This window comes from Pelodiscus sinensis, chromosome 29 (genome assembly GCF_052426305.1).
Source record: "Pelodiscus sinensis isolate ZL-2025 chromosome 29, ASM5242630v1, whole genome shotgun sequence".
Taxonomy (NCBI): domain Eukaryota; kingdom Metazoa; phylum Chordata; order Testudines; family Trionychidae; genus Pelodiscus; species Pelodiscus sinensis.
In genome coordinates, this window is record NC_143080.1 from 3,302,146 (window position 1) to 3,318,439 (window position 16,294).

At 51.9% G+C, this 16,294-nt stretch overlaps 2 protein-coding genes across 5 annotated transcripts in view; both read right to left on the reverse strand.

Moving 5' to 3' along the window:
- The window catches only part of SRCIN1 (SRC kinase signaling inhibitor 1), a 236,558-nt gene extending 230,008 nt beyond the window's left edge, over positions 1-6,550 (reverse strand). For all 4 annotated transcript variants that reach the window (XM_089773935.1, XM_089773936.1, XM_089773934.1 and 1 more), the window contains exon 1: positions 6,207-6,550. The gene's annotated coding sequence lies outside the window, so the exon portion shown is untranslated. The remainder of the gene's footprint in view (positions 1-6,206) is intronic.
- A 1,865-nt stretch (positions 6,551-8,415) lies between these two features.
- On the reverse strand, positions 8,416-16,039 carry EPOP (elongin BC and polycomb repressive complex 2 associated protein). Its single transcript, XM_075911306.2, has one exon. It carries the CDS (start codon positions 14,835-14,837, stop codon positions 12,867-12,869), a length of 1,971 nt encoding a protein of 656 aa, XP_075767421.2. The 5' UTR covers positions 14,838-16,039; the 3' UTR covers positions 8,416-12,866.
- Positions 16,040-16,294: the final 255 nt, after the last annotated feature.

The window sequence follows — 16,294 nt, forward strand, 5'->3', positions numbered from 1 at the left end:
GGGGGGAGGTTTCTTCTCGCCCTCTGAAGCGCATCTGAAGACGCGAGTTTTGCCCACGAAGGCTCATGACAGTCTGCACTAGGGGAGTTATTCCAAACCAACAAGCGGCGCATCCACACGGCCGAGCCCGTTATTTTGAAATAACTCCTGCTCTCATGGGGGAACTGCTTATTTCAAAATAGTTACGTCGGGCGTTATTTCGAAATAACGCCCGAGTGTGACATGCCAGGACTACGCGTTGTTTCTACGATCTACAGCTGAGACGGGGGCAAAAGAGCCTCCGTGGGCCAGATCCGACCTGCCAAGCGGATTGATCCGGCCCTGCCGCTCCCCCTCCCCCCCAGGCCAATCAGGGCTTGGGGGGCGGGGGAAAGCGTGTGAAATTTCCTCTGCCCTGCCAGGAGTGAGCAGCATTCTCAGCACCTCATGCTCCTGGCAGGGCGGGGGCAGGGCAGAGGAAACTTTGCCTGCTCCTCCCACCCCCAAGCCCTGATAGGCCTGGGGACAGGAGCATGTGACATCTCCTCTGGCCCCAGGGGCATGAGCACCTAGGGGAAACCTCGGGGGGGGGGGGCAGCAAAGACTTCACATACTCCCTCACCCCCAAACCAATCATGGTCTGTGGGTGGGGAAGCAGGGAAGTATCCTGGCCCCGCCCCTTCTGGTGTGGCCCAAAAGTTTCTGAAGTGGCCCCTGGCCAAAAATTATTGCCCGCCCCTGGGCTGAGAGGAGGCGAGAGGCCTTTAACTCCTTGCTTCCTGAACACCTTTCAAAGGAGACGGGCATGGGGGCGTTTACACCTGGCCCTTTGAACTGAGCTTTTAGGGAGAAAGTTAAACCCACAGGGCTAAGTGTCCACCTATAAAACAGCCAGTTAACTCCCCACAGAGGCAAGGGGGCTGTTACATGTTCACTCATAAAATATAACCCCCCCCCTCTCCGCCAAGGCCCCCTTGAAGTGCCAGGCCATGTCTCTGCACCGGTCAGCGCCGCGATTAGCCATTTATCTACATTCTTAGGGCCCGGCCGATTGTCATCTCTACTCCTTACAGCGACCACAATTTGGCTGGGATTGTTCTTGGGAAGCTGGCGGGTGGTGGGGCGGGTGTGAAGGAAGCCAGGATCGATGGCCAATCTCTCCTGGATCTCCAAGCAGCCGGGATCTGGCCACCAGTGAGTGGATGGGGCCTGCTTCCAGGAGGTGTGTTTCCGAAAGCCACCGGCCTCTTCTTAGCTCAGTCTTTCGCTTCCCCACGGCCACTGGCCAAGCTCAAAGTAGCGAGCTGAATGTTGGCTAGAGCCTGGGTTACATGCTAGGCTGCCCCACCAAGAGGACTTGTACCTTTTAGGCCACACCATATTAGCAAATAAACACCGGAAGGAACTGCTTTTTCAAAACCAAGCACCACCCAGGTGTCTTCTAGGTGGGTTTTAAAGATGACATGCCCATTGCAGAACAGGGAGCCAATGGACGGAAACAATGGAGCTGTGGGCAGCTGATTAAACTTAATTAGCGTTCCCCTCTCTCCCTCCCTCCCGCCCCCAAATCCTCACTCTTTTCTTTGCTGTAACCTGATGCAGGCCGGCCTATTTGTCTCTCCTGCCCCTCGTGTTTCCCCGGAGCCTTTGTACCCTTGAGCCTGGAGGGCTTTAATTTTTTTTCCCCCTCCCTCTTTGCAACTGCAAAGAACTTTGGACAGGAGAGCCTGTTTAACCCTTCACCCCTGGGGGAAACCAGCAGCTGGGGGGGGGGGAAGGAGGAACTAATCCAAAGCAGCAGTCTCAAAAGACACAGAAAGATGCCAGATTAAAACTCAAGTCTGAGAGCAGCAGCAAACCAAAAGAGACAAGGACAAGACTGCAGAGTCATTTGGTGGGAGAGGTCCAGGCTGGATATTAGGAAAAACTATTTCACTAAGACTATATCTACACTGGCGGGTTCTTGCGCCAGAAATATGCAAATGAGGCGAAGCGTGGAATATCGCCGAGCCTCATTTGCAGGGCTCGCCGAGCGGCGGCAAGGCCTGCTCGCCAGCTGCATGGTTCTGCGCTCTGCACCTGCTCAGATTGTTCTGCGCATGCGCAGATCGCTCCGTGCCGGCTCTTCCGGGGTGTAATCTACTCACCATGGGCGAGTAGATTGCACTATTTGTCTCATTTGCATACCTAATGAGCTGCCATTTTTTGCAGAAGAGGCTCTTGCGCCAGAAGAAGCGTCTACACTTCCCCTTCTTGCACAAGAAAAACCCTCGTTTAAAAACGCTGATTATTTTCAGGAATAACGGCAATGTGCAAGTGAGGTTTTCTTGTGCAAGAAGGGGCCGTGTAGACAGCTCCTTCTGGCGCAAGAGCCTCTTCTGCAAAAAATGGCGGCTCATTAGGTATGCAAATGAGGCTTGGCGATATTCCACGCTTAGCCTCATTTGCATATTTCTGGTGCAAGAACCCGCCAGTGTAAACATAGCCTAGGAGGGTGGTGAAGCACTGGGATGGGTTCCCTAGGGAAGTAGTGGAGTCTCCATCCCTAGAGGTGTTTAAGTCCTGGCTTGACAAAGCCCTGGTTGGGTTGATTTAATTGGGATTGGTCCTGCCTTGGGCAGGGGGCTGGACTTGATGACTCCTGAGGTCTTGTCTAGCTCTATGATTCTATGATTCAGCAGCTCTGCTAATGCATTTATTGAGGGGGGGCCGTCTTCCCTTCCCTTCCCTCTGGAGTCTCTCTCAGTGGCCTCTCCCCCAGGATCATTTCTGTAGATTTAGTATTTACGATTGATGTTTGCTTTTTGTTCAGCCCTGGCTTGATAACCAGTTTCCATCATTTTTCAGGCTCGGTTTTGTGAGTGCCTCTCCCCGTTTACATAGCTATGGTCAGACCATGCAAAATCTTGTGCCTGCTTTTCTCTCTCCTGTCCCCAGAGTGATTTTTAATGGGAAGCAAAAGACAGGCAGAGAAAACATCTTTCTCAACATAGGCAAGAAACATTGTCATTGGGATTACGCCCAGTTGCCCTTTACTTACTGTCAAAGGGGAGTTTGGGGCATACAGATATGCCTCACCTAGTTAGCTGTCATTTAGCATGCAAATCACATTGATTTCCTCCCATTGATGCTGTTTCTTCCTCTGACATAGCTCCCAACTCTCCTGAGCAGTGTGGTCACTTTCAGGGTATGTCTACACTGCACCGTTAGTTCGAGATAACTAGCCTTATTTTTTAAATAACTATGCAAGTGCCTACGCAGCCATTCTGTTATTTCGAAATCATTTCGAAATAGCGGGCAGCTTCTTCCCAAATCTGTAAACCTCATTCCACGAGGAATAACGCCTCTTCCAAAATAGCTATTTCGCAATAAGGCATGTGGAGATGCTCCGCTGCTGATCTTTCAACATTGCCCCTCACCAGGGACATTGTAAGGCATGTCTACACGGCACTCTAAAATCGAAATAAGAGACACAATTTGTGCTATGCAAATTGCGTTTCTTATTTCGACTTTATTTCTAAATAGCCTATTTCGAAATCTGGCTCATCGACACAGTGCCAGATTTTGAATTAAAGCACTATTTTGAGACATCCCTTATTCTTTGTGGAATGAAGTTTACAGGGATGCTGAAATAGCGCATCCGTTATTTCGAAAATTATTTCCAAATAGCGGACACGTTCCTTGGACATGGGCAGGGCCAGATTAAGGTGGGAGCTAGCCAGGCAGCTGCCCAGGGTGCCAACCTATGGTGGGCACATGATGGCAGCTGTAAGGGGCGCTGTGTGCCCGGCCACGCGACACCCCTTAGAGCTGCCATCAGGCACCATGCGCCCGGGGCCAGGGGCTGTGAGGCTCCCCTTAGAGCTGCAATCAGGCGCCGTGCACCTGATTGCAACTGTACGGTGCACAGTGCTCCGGGGGGCAGGGCCACGCATGCGCCATGTGCCCGGGGCGGAGCAGCGCATGCGTCATGCGCCCGCTGCCCGGGGCACAGGAAGGCTCGAGCCAGCCCTGGACACAGGGTAGCACATCTACATTAGGGAAGTCTGTCTCAGACTAATTTGGAGGCTTCCCTGCAGTGTAGACGTGCTATTTCGAAATAACTATTCCAGCATAGCTCATTGTGAAATAGGCGTGCCGTGCAGCCATACTGCATTGAAGGGTTAATGGCAAGAGGTCGTCTTCAGATTGTGAAATGGTTGCAAAGGTTTCACGCTCAAACTCCAGGAAAGGGCAGAAATCAACCTCCCACCCTACAACGTTGAGCTATTCAGTGCCCAGAGGAGGCTTGGGTTATTTCTGTTTACAAACAAACACGCAGCGCAGAGGTGGCGTTTATTTGCATTCTGCATTTGGCCAGGAGAGAAGTTTTTGTTGTTTAACTTGAGGGAGGATTTTCTTTTTAAATTCCTGGCTCAGGGAGCTCAGAGGGCAAGCGCCAAAAAAATCAGAACACTGAGCGGCGGGAAAAGCGTTGTGAGAAATGAAGTACAATTGACACTACGTCTACGCTACATGCTTCTTGCACAAGAAGCCTTTTGTGCAAGAGTTTTTGCACAAAAACTTCTTGTGCAAGAGCACGTCCACACCTCAAAGCATGTGGCAAAACCAATGTGTTTTTGCGCAAGAAAGCATCCGCACTGTATGGACGCTCTTGTGCAAAAAAGCTCTGATGGTCATTCACAGAATGGTCATCAGAGCACCTGTTTCTTGTGCAAGAAGCCCCTCCAGCATCCACACTTGCCTTTTTGCGCAAGAACTCCTGCACAAAAGGGAGTTATGCCTCCTAAAAGGAGGTTTACCTACGGCGGAAAAAGCCTTCTGTTCTGACGTTTTACTCTTGATTTCCTTGTGCAAAAGTGCATTTGAGGTGTGGACGCTCCACAGCTGTTTTTGCGCAAAAACCTTGCAGTGTCGTTTAGGGCTGTGTCTACACTGGCGCGATCTCACGCAAAAGCGGCCGCTCTTGCGCAAAAACTTGCTGCCTGTCTACACTGACCGCGTGTTCTTGTGCAAGTAAACTGACGTTCTAATGTATGAAATCCGGGCTTCTTGCACCAGAACTCTGACGCTCCCACTCAGGAATAATCCCCTTTGCGCAACTGTTCTTGGGGGTCTACACTGGCATGGATGCTCGTGTGTAAAAGCACATCTCTTGCGCAAAGGCACATGCCAGTGTAGACGCTCTCTTCTGGAAGAGCTTTTGCACAAGAACTCTTCCACAAAAGAGTTTTTGTGTGAGACTGCACCAGTGTAGATGTAGCTATAGATGTATGAGCTGCCCCATCGCAAGAAGGACAACAGGGATATCGCTTGTACTCAGTGGTAACAAACTGGAGTCAATTTTCCCGCAACAAGCGCAACTCACGAACCGGTTTGCACCCAGAAGCAATAAATGAGGTTTCCTTCCCAAACCCCGGTTTGTTCTCCCCCAGTTCCTAAAGGTTCCCCTCAGAAAGTTTGTTTGTTTGTTTACAAAAAATGGAAAGAGAATAAAAGAAAACACACTGCCTGTTGCTAGCCCTGCTGCCTGAGGTTCAGAATTAAGGCCAGCTTAACAAAAAAGGAACAATTAAACCGACAGGCTGGCTGCTGAAGCAGGAATGTTCAGTTTTCCAGGAGTGCAGCTCTAAAGAAGGAAGCCAAAGGATGGCAGATTATTTTGTGTTAAACTAGAAGCAGGCTCTGTGTGTGTGTGTGTGTGTGTGTGTGTGTGTTTTATGTGTTAAGCTAGAAGCCAGGCTGTGTGTGTGTGTGTGTTATGTGTTAAGCTAGAAGCCAGGCTGTATGTGTGTGTGTGTGTGTGTGTGTTATGTGTTAAGCTAGAAGCCAGGCTGTATGTGTGTGTGTGTGTGTTTTATGTGTTAAGCTAGAAGCCAGGCTGTGTGTGTGTGTGTGTTTTATGTGTTAAGCTAGAAGCCAGGCTGTGTGTGTAGTGTTTTATGTGTTAAGCTAGAAGCCAGGCTGTGTGTGTGTGTGTGTGTGTGTGTTTTATGTGTTAAGCTAGAAGCCAGGCTGTGTGTGTGTGTGTGTGTTTTATGTGTTAAGCTAGAAGCCAGGCTCTGTGTGTGTGTTTTATGTGTTAAGCTGGAAGCCAGGCTCTGTGTGTATGTGTGTTGTATGTGTTAAACTAGAGGCCATCGGTGCGTGTCCCCCTCCCATCTTTGCAACCCTGATTCCTACTAAAGACGAGGGGGCAAACCTTTGCCGCCCCATCCCCCTCTTACCTTTTTTATTTTCCTTGATTTTTGCAGGGTGCCTGTTTTCCCAGATGGCCTCATTTAGGCTAATTTCGCTCAATTGCCAGAAGCCTCCACTCCAATGGAGCCATTTCGCTGAGCTGTAACAGCTGAGCGCGCCTCCAACGTATCGGGGCGGGCGGGGCTGTTTTTCCTACCTCCAGGAAAAGTTTGCAGAGGACTTTAAAACAAACAACCCCACCGCGACTTTTTCCCCCCAGAAGGAGAGCGATGTGGATAACAGAGGCGCTCGAAAGCCCCTCCTAACTCACAATAAATCCTTGTCCAATCTCTTCTATTGACTGCGTGTAAACATGGTCAATGAAAGGCCTTTCTAGTGACATCTAATCCCTCAAGCCCGCTCCTGGATTCAGTCTCTCCTCCCCCCACCCAGCAGATCTCCTGGGGGGGGGGGGGGGCTTCTTTTTCTCCCAGCTTTCTGTTTTCCTCAGCCCCTCCTCTGCTCTCTAATTCATCATTAGCGCCCTGACACTAAACTAAATCAATGAAACCGTTTTGCGCCTCGCCCCTGGCCTAGAGATTTCCCTTTGCCTCGAAATCTCGGAAACTATTTACCGAGGGCTGGTGGGTGCATTCTTTGCTCCCCTGCCCACCCCGCCTCCCTCCCCCTTGGAAAGTTGCAGCCCGACCACGGCAGATCATTAACAGCCTTATTCAATCCCCTCCCTGCAAGAAGATAATAACAATCAATAACTGAGTGGGGGAGGGGGGTCGCTTTGACATTGACTCCTCCGCTCCGGGCAAGGAAGCAGAAAAGTTCTCCGGAGTTGCGAGGCTGTTTTAAAGCAGGAAGGGGCGCGGGGCGGGGGTGCAAACTGCGAGGGCGATTGTGTAGACTGGGGGGTGCACGAGGGACTGTGTAGACCGTGGGGTGTGTTTTTAAGGAGCAATGGGATGAGCCAAACTCCCCCCACCCCGTGCCTAGCAGAGCGCAATGGATGGTGGCTTTGTAACCCCATCAATGCACAACAACGCTCTCCCACCCACCCACTGCCTGATTTCACCGGGAATCGAAAGCACTAGCTGGAAGGTTTCCATGTCAGAATCTCCGTTCGATTGACCCAGATTCAAAGCCTGTATTGGCAGGGTTATTTTCGGACCTTGCCAGCCAATAGAAGCCCTGTGTTTCCTTGGGGGTCTGAGCTTTATGATGGGTTGGGTTTTTTTTTAATTGTCGCTGCAAGTCTTGGGAGCCGAGATCTTTCGGCCTTGGGGGGGGGGGGGGCGGGAGGAGTTTGCCGTGGGAAAGGTGTCGTTGGTGAATGAAGAACTCATTCCATCGGAAACAGCCAGTCCCCTGGCCCTCGGAGAGAGATTCCGGCACTGGCTGGCCTGCCCGTGAGGCGGAAATGGTTACAATGGGCGCTGGAACGTTCAGGGGCCAACGTTCCATAGTTTCATTCATGTGAAATGTGTCCAGAGAAATCCTTCCCTAAGCGGCCAGGCACGAACACACACACACACACACACACACAAATGTGTCCAGAGAAATCCTTCCCTAAGCGGCCAGGCACGAACACACACACACACACACACTGCATCACACACGAGACAACAAACCAAACATACACAAAACCCAGTGAAATATATCTCCAACCTGCCATAAAATCTCTCTCTCTCTTTCTCTTACTCACACACATACACACACACACACACACCCCAGGCGAACACAGACCTGCCCCTGCCTCTTGCTCCTGCTTCCTGGGACCTGGTCCTGCCCCCTGCTCCTGGGTCCTGCTCCTGCCTCTCTTTCTCTTACACACACACACACACACACCCGGCTCACCATCACATGCACACGGAGACACCACACATGCAAACACAAGAAAACTAGTGCACAGTAGCAACGGAATGTGCACGCACAGCCCCGGCTCATGTAGCGAATACACACACACACAGAGCCCTTTGTACACACAAGACAGGCGTATGCATGCACACCCAAAGTAAACACCCAACACTATACCTACACTACATACCTCCGGTGTTCGCACAGACGAACAAATCCTGCACACCCTTGACACACTAACGCCTCCCCCTCCCCGGATATAAAGCAAAGACCGCAAAATACACACACCCCTTCTGTGTACACAAAGACACACTCACACACCAGTGAAACGCATCAGCAACCCGCCGGCCCTGCCCTAACACACACAAATCAGGGCCAGGGGCAACGGAGCTGTGTAAAAAGATATTTATTCCTCAGCCTAGAATCCATATTGCACCCAGGGAGTAACACTCTTTCATAGTCATATACTTACAACTTTAAATAAATAAAGTTACAGTAAAACCTTCCAGAAAAGTCCCAGAATCGGTTGAAAAAGAAAACTCCTTCTCTCCCTCCCTTGGTGTATTTTCAAACTGAAGGGAGGGAAAAAAAGCAAGCGGGGGAAATGCACTTTCTGAAGTTGGAGAAAAATTCCTGGGTGGGGGGGTGTTCAGTCGTGGTCAGTTCTTTGAGAATTCACAAGAGGTAAATGCCTCCATTATATTTCCCCCCAAATCCTTCTGGGGCTGCCTTATGTATCAATAGAATTTTTTCTCTAGGGAGCTCACACTTCAGGAGAAAAATTTTCCCACCTTAGCCCTTCGGAAACAACACCGATTCTTGAATTCATGTTGACCGGGGAAAAGTGTGACAAGTTATTGTTACTGCCCCCCCCCCCCGGAAAAACAGAGAGCTGTGCCTTTAAATCCTGGATGTGGGGGTCTCCCCCCTCCCCGCCACCCCAACCCACCTCCCTTTTTTTGGATTGATCAGCCGGTCAAGCCTATTTTAACCCACCTCCACGCCTGCGGAGTTCTTGGAGTGATTTCAATGCAAACCCAAAGAGAGCGTCTGTGCTCTGTTCCCAAACTGAAGCGCCAATTATGCAGAGGGAGAGGGAAGGGCCCCACCTTCAAAACCCCACTAAGCCCCCATCCTCCCCAAAATGAACCCTCAAGTTTCCCAGCGTGACGTCGCAGCCAGGCTGAGATTTTTTCTGAGTCTACCCCGGCGGAGTTTGAGAAGAGCCGCCAGCCACTTACACAAGCGTGTCAAGGAGGAATGGTCCCCCCTGTCCCCATCCCTTCCAGCTGCAGGGGAACACCGCGGACCGCTAATAAAACAACCCTCCTTTTGCTTCCATTTGGGAAACAAAGCGACGCGATTCAGACGTGGAGCTAGGCGCTTTGGGTGGCTTCAAACCCACCCTCGTGCTGCTTTGGCTGTAAAGCATCGCTGGCTCTGTTCTGGGGTGATGCAATGATTTCTTCCTCCGGGTATTGATTGATGGTTTTAAAAATCCAACCCGCGCGCTAGCCAATAATCGCCGCGCTTCCGCTTTTGTATTTGTTTGATCGCATTGCAACAAGCCTTAAAAAAAACCCCGGGAAGGAAACGGAGAATGTCTAGAAAGGGTTGTGGCCCGGTTCGGACCGGGCTCAGTGTCTTTGCAACGTGCCAACAAAGAGGCGTGTTGCTTGAGCATAGATCTGCTGGCTCTGCGGCTTTGGGAGGCCAGGTCTTGTAAGGTGGGGAGGGGGCAAGTTTTGAGGTATACTGTCCCATATTCGCAACCTCCATCACAGTCTAGAATGGATGCATGCGCGCCTAGACGAGAGGGCAATGCGCGCCTAGACAGGAGGGCAATGCGCGCCTAGACAGGAGGGCAATGCGCCTAGACAGGAGGGCAATGCGCGCCTAGACGAGAGGGCAATGCGCCTAGACAGGAGGGCAATGCGCGCCTAGACAGGAGGGCAATGCGCGCCTAGACCGGAGGGCACTGCGCGCCTAGACGAGAGGGCAATGCGCGCCTAGACGAGAGGGCAATGCGCCTAGACGAGAGGGCAATGCGCCTAGACGAGAGGGCAATGCGCGCCTAGACGAGAGGGCAATGCGCCTAGACGAGAGGGCAATGCGCGCCTAGACGAGAGGGCGTGCGCGCAAGCGGTGTGTTTCCTATACACACACAGACACACACACACGTATCCTCCCACACGCTTTTTGAGGTGATTATATCCGCTAACGAATATTCCTGAGTTAGTCTGTGTTACTGCTGCTTGAGCAACATTTTCGCACCCCTTCCTCGCCAAAGTGCCTCAGTCTTTTCGGCTTAGTTTATCCAGGCTAATAAAGGGAAAAAACCACCCTCTCTCCTTTTCACTGCACTGGGCGCTTTGCATGTCTAAGGGCTTAGCCTTCCAGACCAGGCATGATAATTAAAGAGAAACGAGTTCACACGTTCAGAGCAGAGCCAGAAGTCCCCCGCAGCCATGCAACCCTCTTGCAGACTTTCTGAATTTTCGAACTGCTCTCTCTCTCTCTCTCTCTCTCTCTCTCTCTTTGTTGACGTTTATCCCAAGCTCTTGCACGAACAACAGGGGTTTGCAATTAACAAACGACACGAATCTGTTTGCAAATTCCCCACTTCAGACCGCCCCCCTCAAAAAATAACAACCCTGGAAGACACATTTTAAGGAATTTGATTTGGACCTTGAATCAAGAAGCAAAATGTGCAGATTGAAGCCGGCACTGGAGGACTGCAAGCCCTTAAAAGAAAGCCCCCAAGACACGAAAACCAGCCAAGGGTGCTTCTCTCCCTGCGTGCCTCTTTCCCTCGCTCCTTGGCTTTGCTTTCCAAAGCCCTTTCGGGTAGCCAGAAAGACCAGGGTTTGAATGCGAACAACAGAAGCCTCCATGTTTGTGCGCCTGTGTGCATTGGAGGCAAGGATTCTGTTTGCTGGAGAGAGGTTTCAAAGCAAACTGCAGAAGGGAGAGAGACTTCCAACAGAACCGGCATTTCTCTCGCACACTTAGAGGGGATTTCTAAACCGTCCACAGTTATTGCTACAATTTCACAGGCACATGGGGGGGGGGAGACCGATTGTGTTAAAAGGAGAAAAGCTGTCATTAAAAAGTCAAAAAAGAGAGAATGTTTTAGCATCGAAATAATTCAATATGCCTCACAGAAAAAAATAAATTAATACAGAGAGAATATTTAACCTATAATGGATAGTTATTTTCTACCACCGATGGAATGATATTAAAAATTCCAGGTGACAGATTTCAATATTTGCTTTCATTGTAAGTCTACACTATCCCCAACCTTTCTTTCTTTCTTTCTTTCTTTCTTTCTTTCTTTCTTTCTTTCTTTCTTTCTTTCTTTCTTTCTTTCTTTCTTTCTTTCTTTCTTTCTTTCTTTCTTTCTCACTGTGTAGGCAAGGTATGTGGAGTCAATTATGACAGTAGGGAAGGGGTGAATTAAAACATTCACACCAAGGTGATGAAATGAAGGGAATCACATGGCCTCAAAATGTGGCAGATCTGCATTTTGTTGAAAATATTTTGTGTTGGGAAGGATTTGGTGTTGGGGGGGCGGGGGACAAAAACAACAAAAAGCCACACTAGCTTTGATTTGTCTAACATTTCCAAAACAGAACAGACTTCAGAGAGCCAGCTGAACTTTGATGTCGGAGAGGGGTGAAATCAAATCAGAAATAGTCGAAAGGGCCAGTAACAAAGACACTGGTTTGTCCGAGGAGTTAAACTGAGATAGGATTTCCTCTGCCGAGAAGGGAAACAGTCTCTCAACATTCTTCTCCGCATTCCACTTTGGAACTTAATAGGGATCAAATTGTCCATCTGTACTCTATTCTTAATGCCCTGGATCCTATTTCTTGCTCCAATAAAGCTTTTACAGGCCTGCTACCTTGAGGCTATCTGAGTTCGGCTATCCAGCAAACAACTCTTCGGGGTTTTTTTTCCCTCCTTTTTCATTTACATGTCCTAGTTTTCAATAATTTCCTCTGATACCCGCTTATTTTCTTTCTGCAAACAGAACTTCCTCTGCTTCTTAGTGGCTTTTTGTCCCCCCCCCTTTTTGGTCGATAAACTAGATTATTTAGTTTCCATAGCGGCTTGCAATTTTTGTCTGAGATTGATTAATGCAAAAGGGGGTATTTCTTCTCTATTTTTCTCTGCCTGCGAGGTTGATGAGCATTTTAAATCAATGCATTTCTCAGGGAAAGGGGGAAATTAGAGACATTCCTTTTTCTTTGCGTCAGCTTTCTTTCTTTCTTTCTTTCTTTCTTTCTTTCTTTCTTTCTTTCTTTCTTTCTTTCTTTCTTTCGAAAGCTTTGTGGAGATCAGTTTAATAGGTGGACAGCATTCCATTCTCCCACAAACTAAGGAAGTGAGAGGGGACAATCTACAAATTAATTTAGACCACTTGAATGCTTCCCAGTCAATATGCACATTTTAAGGCCAAATCAGCTGGGTTGGAATAAACCATTGATGTAGGGAGGGGGTTGAGGTATTTTTTCAAGCTGCCCTGAATTGGGGGTCGATGTTTGACTTTTGCACAGAGCCCCCCAAAGCTGGACCCCCCAAAAAGAAACCGAGCCGCAACCAGAGATAAAATCCCATTCCTCCCCGTCTCCAAATCTGCAGCGTGATGGGGGAGGGGGGATGTCAGACAGCTGAAAAGGTGCTGGGGTTAGAAGTTGGGGTGCTGAGCCCTGCTGAAAATCAGGGAGCCTTCCAGGCGCTTCCAGCTGGGCTCTTTGGGAATTAATCCGGTTCCCAGCTCCCTCCCCCACTCCCCCAACTGTTGCGTGTAAACCTGGCAGACATTCCTCTGGCCTCGCTTAGAAACCCTCCAGGCCGCAGCCCCGGAATTTGAGGCTGGGGGGCACAGGAAGGGCGCTGCCCCCCATCTGCCAGCTCCACAGCGGGTGCGTTTTGGAGAGCGCCCCGGAGTTCTTTACGCACAGTGAGGCGGCGGGACACAAGTCCCCATCCGCCCCCACTACCAGCGAGGGGGTGCAGGGGAAGCTGCCCATGAGGCTGAAGGGATTCCGGGCTGGGAGGGCCGGGCGTCTGCAGTTGCCCTTCCCCTTCGGGGCCTTCCCCCTCGGAGTCTTGCAGGGCCTCCCCTTCGAGGCGCTTTGCTGCCTTTCTGCCTCGGCGCCTCTGGCCAGGCGCCTGCGCTTGGCATTCCGGTCCGAGCCGCTGCCTCTCACCGCCTTGCTGGGGCTCGGGGCTCGCTTGGGCCCGGGGGGCTGGAGCTCGGGGGCTTTGCCAGGCTCCGGTCTCCCTCCGGGCCGCAAACTTTTCCCGTCCACGCTGAAGCCCCTGGCGTAACACCACAGCTTGGACTGCCGGATGAACCTGTCGAAATGCTCCCTGCGGGGCTCTCCCGGGGGCAGCTGGGGGGCCGGGCTGAGCGGGCCCCCGCCCGAGTCCTGCGCTGCGGCCGGGGGGGCGCAGCCGGGCGGCCCCGCTCGCTCCCCGAGGCCTGAGTCGTTCGAGGCCTCTTGGCGCAACTCCGCCGCCTCCCCGCCGCTTCCCTGCTTTGGGGGCGGGTCCCCCCCGGGGCGGCTGCAGCTCGGGGAGGCGGGGGCAGGGAGCCCCGCTTGCTTTGGGCTCGCGTGCTCCGGCTCCCGGGCCCCGGCTTCCCCGGCTGGGAGCGGCCTCAAACTTTCCAAAGCGGAGGCGCGCAGGGTCCTAGCCCAGAGCAGCAGGTTGGGATCGGGGCGCAGGGCGGCTTTGGGAGGCTCGGGGAGTCTCTCTTCGCTGCCGAGGTCCCTGGGCGGGTGGGGCGGCGGGGGCAGCTGCTGGAAGCGGGGCAGAGCCGCCTGCCTGTAGCGGGTGCTCTGCACCGAGTCCCCGCTGCACAGCGAGCTGCTCTCGGACTCGGAGGAACTGCCCTCCTCGCTGCTGCACGACGAGTCCTCCTCCTCCGAGGAGTCGCTGGAGGAGGCCGGGCTGGAGCCCCCGAAATCCAGGCTAGAGTCCGAGTCGCTGGAGGAGCCGGCCGAGGTGCCCTGCCTCTTGGAGCCCGGGAAGAGCCGGCCTTTCCTGGCCGCGCCCTGCCCCTGCTGCCCGGGGAAGAGCCCTTTGGCGCAGCGGCCGGGCTGCGGCGGGGGTGACGCCGGCCCGGCCCCGTGCGCCCGGGCCGCGGAGTTCAGCAGCTGCAGATCCGGGGGGTAGGCGCTCAGCACGCCGGCAAAGAGCCCCCCGCGCCCGCCCAGACCGTGGCCCTTCCTGCCCCGGGTGGCTTTGTCATAGTTTCGGAAGCCTGGTCCGAAGGGCTCCCCCAAGAGCCCGGTCGGCGCGGGGGCCAGCTTGGCGCGGATCCCCGGCTCCTGAGCGCAGTAGGGGCCAGCTCTGCACGGGGCCAGCAGCTGCTGCCGGGGGCAGCCGAACAGATCCCCGGGGCCCTGCAGCAGCAGCTGCTCCCTCCTCTTCCTCTTCCTCCGCCCGGGGCCGAGGCCCTTGCAGGAGGAGCAGAGCGCCTCCAGGTCCGCCTTGGAGATGAGCGAGCATTTCACTGCCCGGGTGGGCACGGAGCGGATGGCCTTGAGGGTCCGCAGCTCCCGAAGGTCGCAGCGCCGGCTCTTGATTTTCAAGGTCTCCATCTTCTTGCTGATGGTGGTGCGGGGGATATCCTTAAACAGGTCGCTAAGGACCTGGGCCAGAGCGAACATCTGGGTGCCGTTGACCTGTAAGTATCCCAGGTTTATCCCTTCGATTTCTTGGTAGCCGGTCTGGAATTCCCCTTTGTAATCCATGCTGCCGGGCACAATCCCGAAGGTCCCTTTGCAGGCCAGGAACATTTTGCCAGGGGCAGGTACTTTGTCTCTCGCCTGGGGGGCATGGACCTCTGGCCCCCCCACTCCTCAGTCGCAAACCCCAACCCACAATCAAACCAAAAGAGGGGGAAGTCCCCAGCTGCTAAGCGGTCGATTTCCAGTTCAAACCCGGTTAAGGATTCGCAACATCCCAGTTCCTCCCGCTGCACTAGGGCTGGATCTCTCCCCTTTCCCCTCCCCGGCCAAAAAGGGCAGAGGGAGAGAAAGAAAAAGAAAGAAGCCAAACATCCTGCAGCGTCCAAGATTGCTTTAAAAAATCACCCCTCTGGCCAAAGCGCGCAGCTCCCCTTGCGCGCTGCAATGCCATGAAGATGCGGAAGCCAACAAAGCTGGGGACGTGGGAGAGAAAAATGCTATAGCAGGAAATCTGGCAAGGACGGGGGTGGGGGCACCACGTCGCTCCCACCTTCTTAAAGACAAGCTGCCGGAGTACAGTAGATGAGAGGAAACACCCCACCAAATAATTTCTCACATCTGCGAGCGGATTGGATACTTTCACCTTGTGATGTCATAAACCCCCCAACATTTCCCCCCACCCCCATGTAAAACACTACTAAAAAAAACCCTTTTCATGTTACAGTCACGCTGCTGCTATCCGGACGAATATCAAGTGTTGGCCGGATTAGCTACAGGCAGGTTGGACTCTGTGCGTGCGACTCTATTTTATGCAGATATTATGTAGTATCAGGCATGTGCCCACCGCCCTGAAAAACACACATGCGTCCCCGTACAACTGTGCACGCTAACATTAGGAGCGCATTCTAGCTTGACTGTTTGAAAACATTTATGCTGCGTTCCCAGGGTTATTTTAACGCTGTCTTCTTTGTTAAGAAATCACCGTTTTTGCAGCTGTCGGTGTATCGATTGTGTTTGATCGCTTCTGGATTCTGAATGATTTTCCTAGACGTTATCCTTTTCTTTACAACACAATTTTTTCCTGGGGTTTTAGCCATGCTTTAAAAAAATCACTGCTTTTAGTTCAGAACGATGGACTCTAACCATCCATCTTATAAACTGAAGTCCAGTGTTGGTTAATGGCCAATTACTATATTTATTGATAATAGTAATTATCACAAGCGAAGACACGGGTTTCTTTTCTTTTTCATTCATCCGTTTTTCTTCCCTTCTCATCTTTTCCCTCCCAAGCTTATAGATTTTGTTTTATTTAATGTATCTATCTATCTATCTAGTCCCAAACTTCTGGATTTTGTTTGATTTATTTACTTATGCTGGCAGAATTAATGATTTTGGCCGTTACTTAACTTTATTGCAAACTGCAAAGCCCCCGATTTCTTGGTGGCACGTGAAAACCTAGCGACTCGTCACCGTAACCCTTCCATGCTTACCCCATCGGGGTATGTCTACACTACCACCCTAGTTCGAACTAAGGTGGTAGTGTAGACATACCCTTGGAGAGTTAT

Excerpts from the sequence above, each read along its gene's own strand:
- EPOP (XM_075911306.2), bottom strand. The coding sequence starts at position 14,837 with ATGTTCCTGGCCTGCAAAGGGACCTTCGGGATTGTGCCCGGCAGCATG.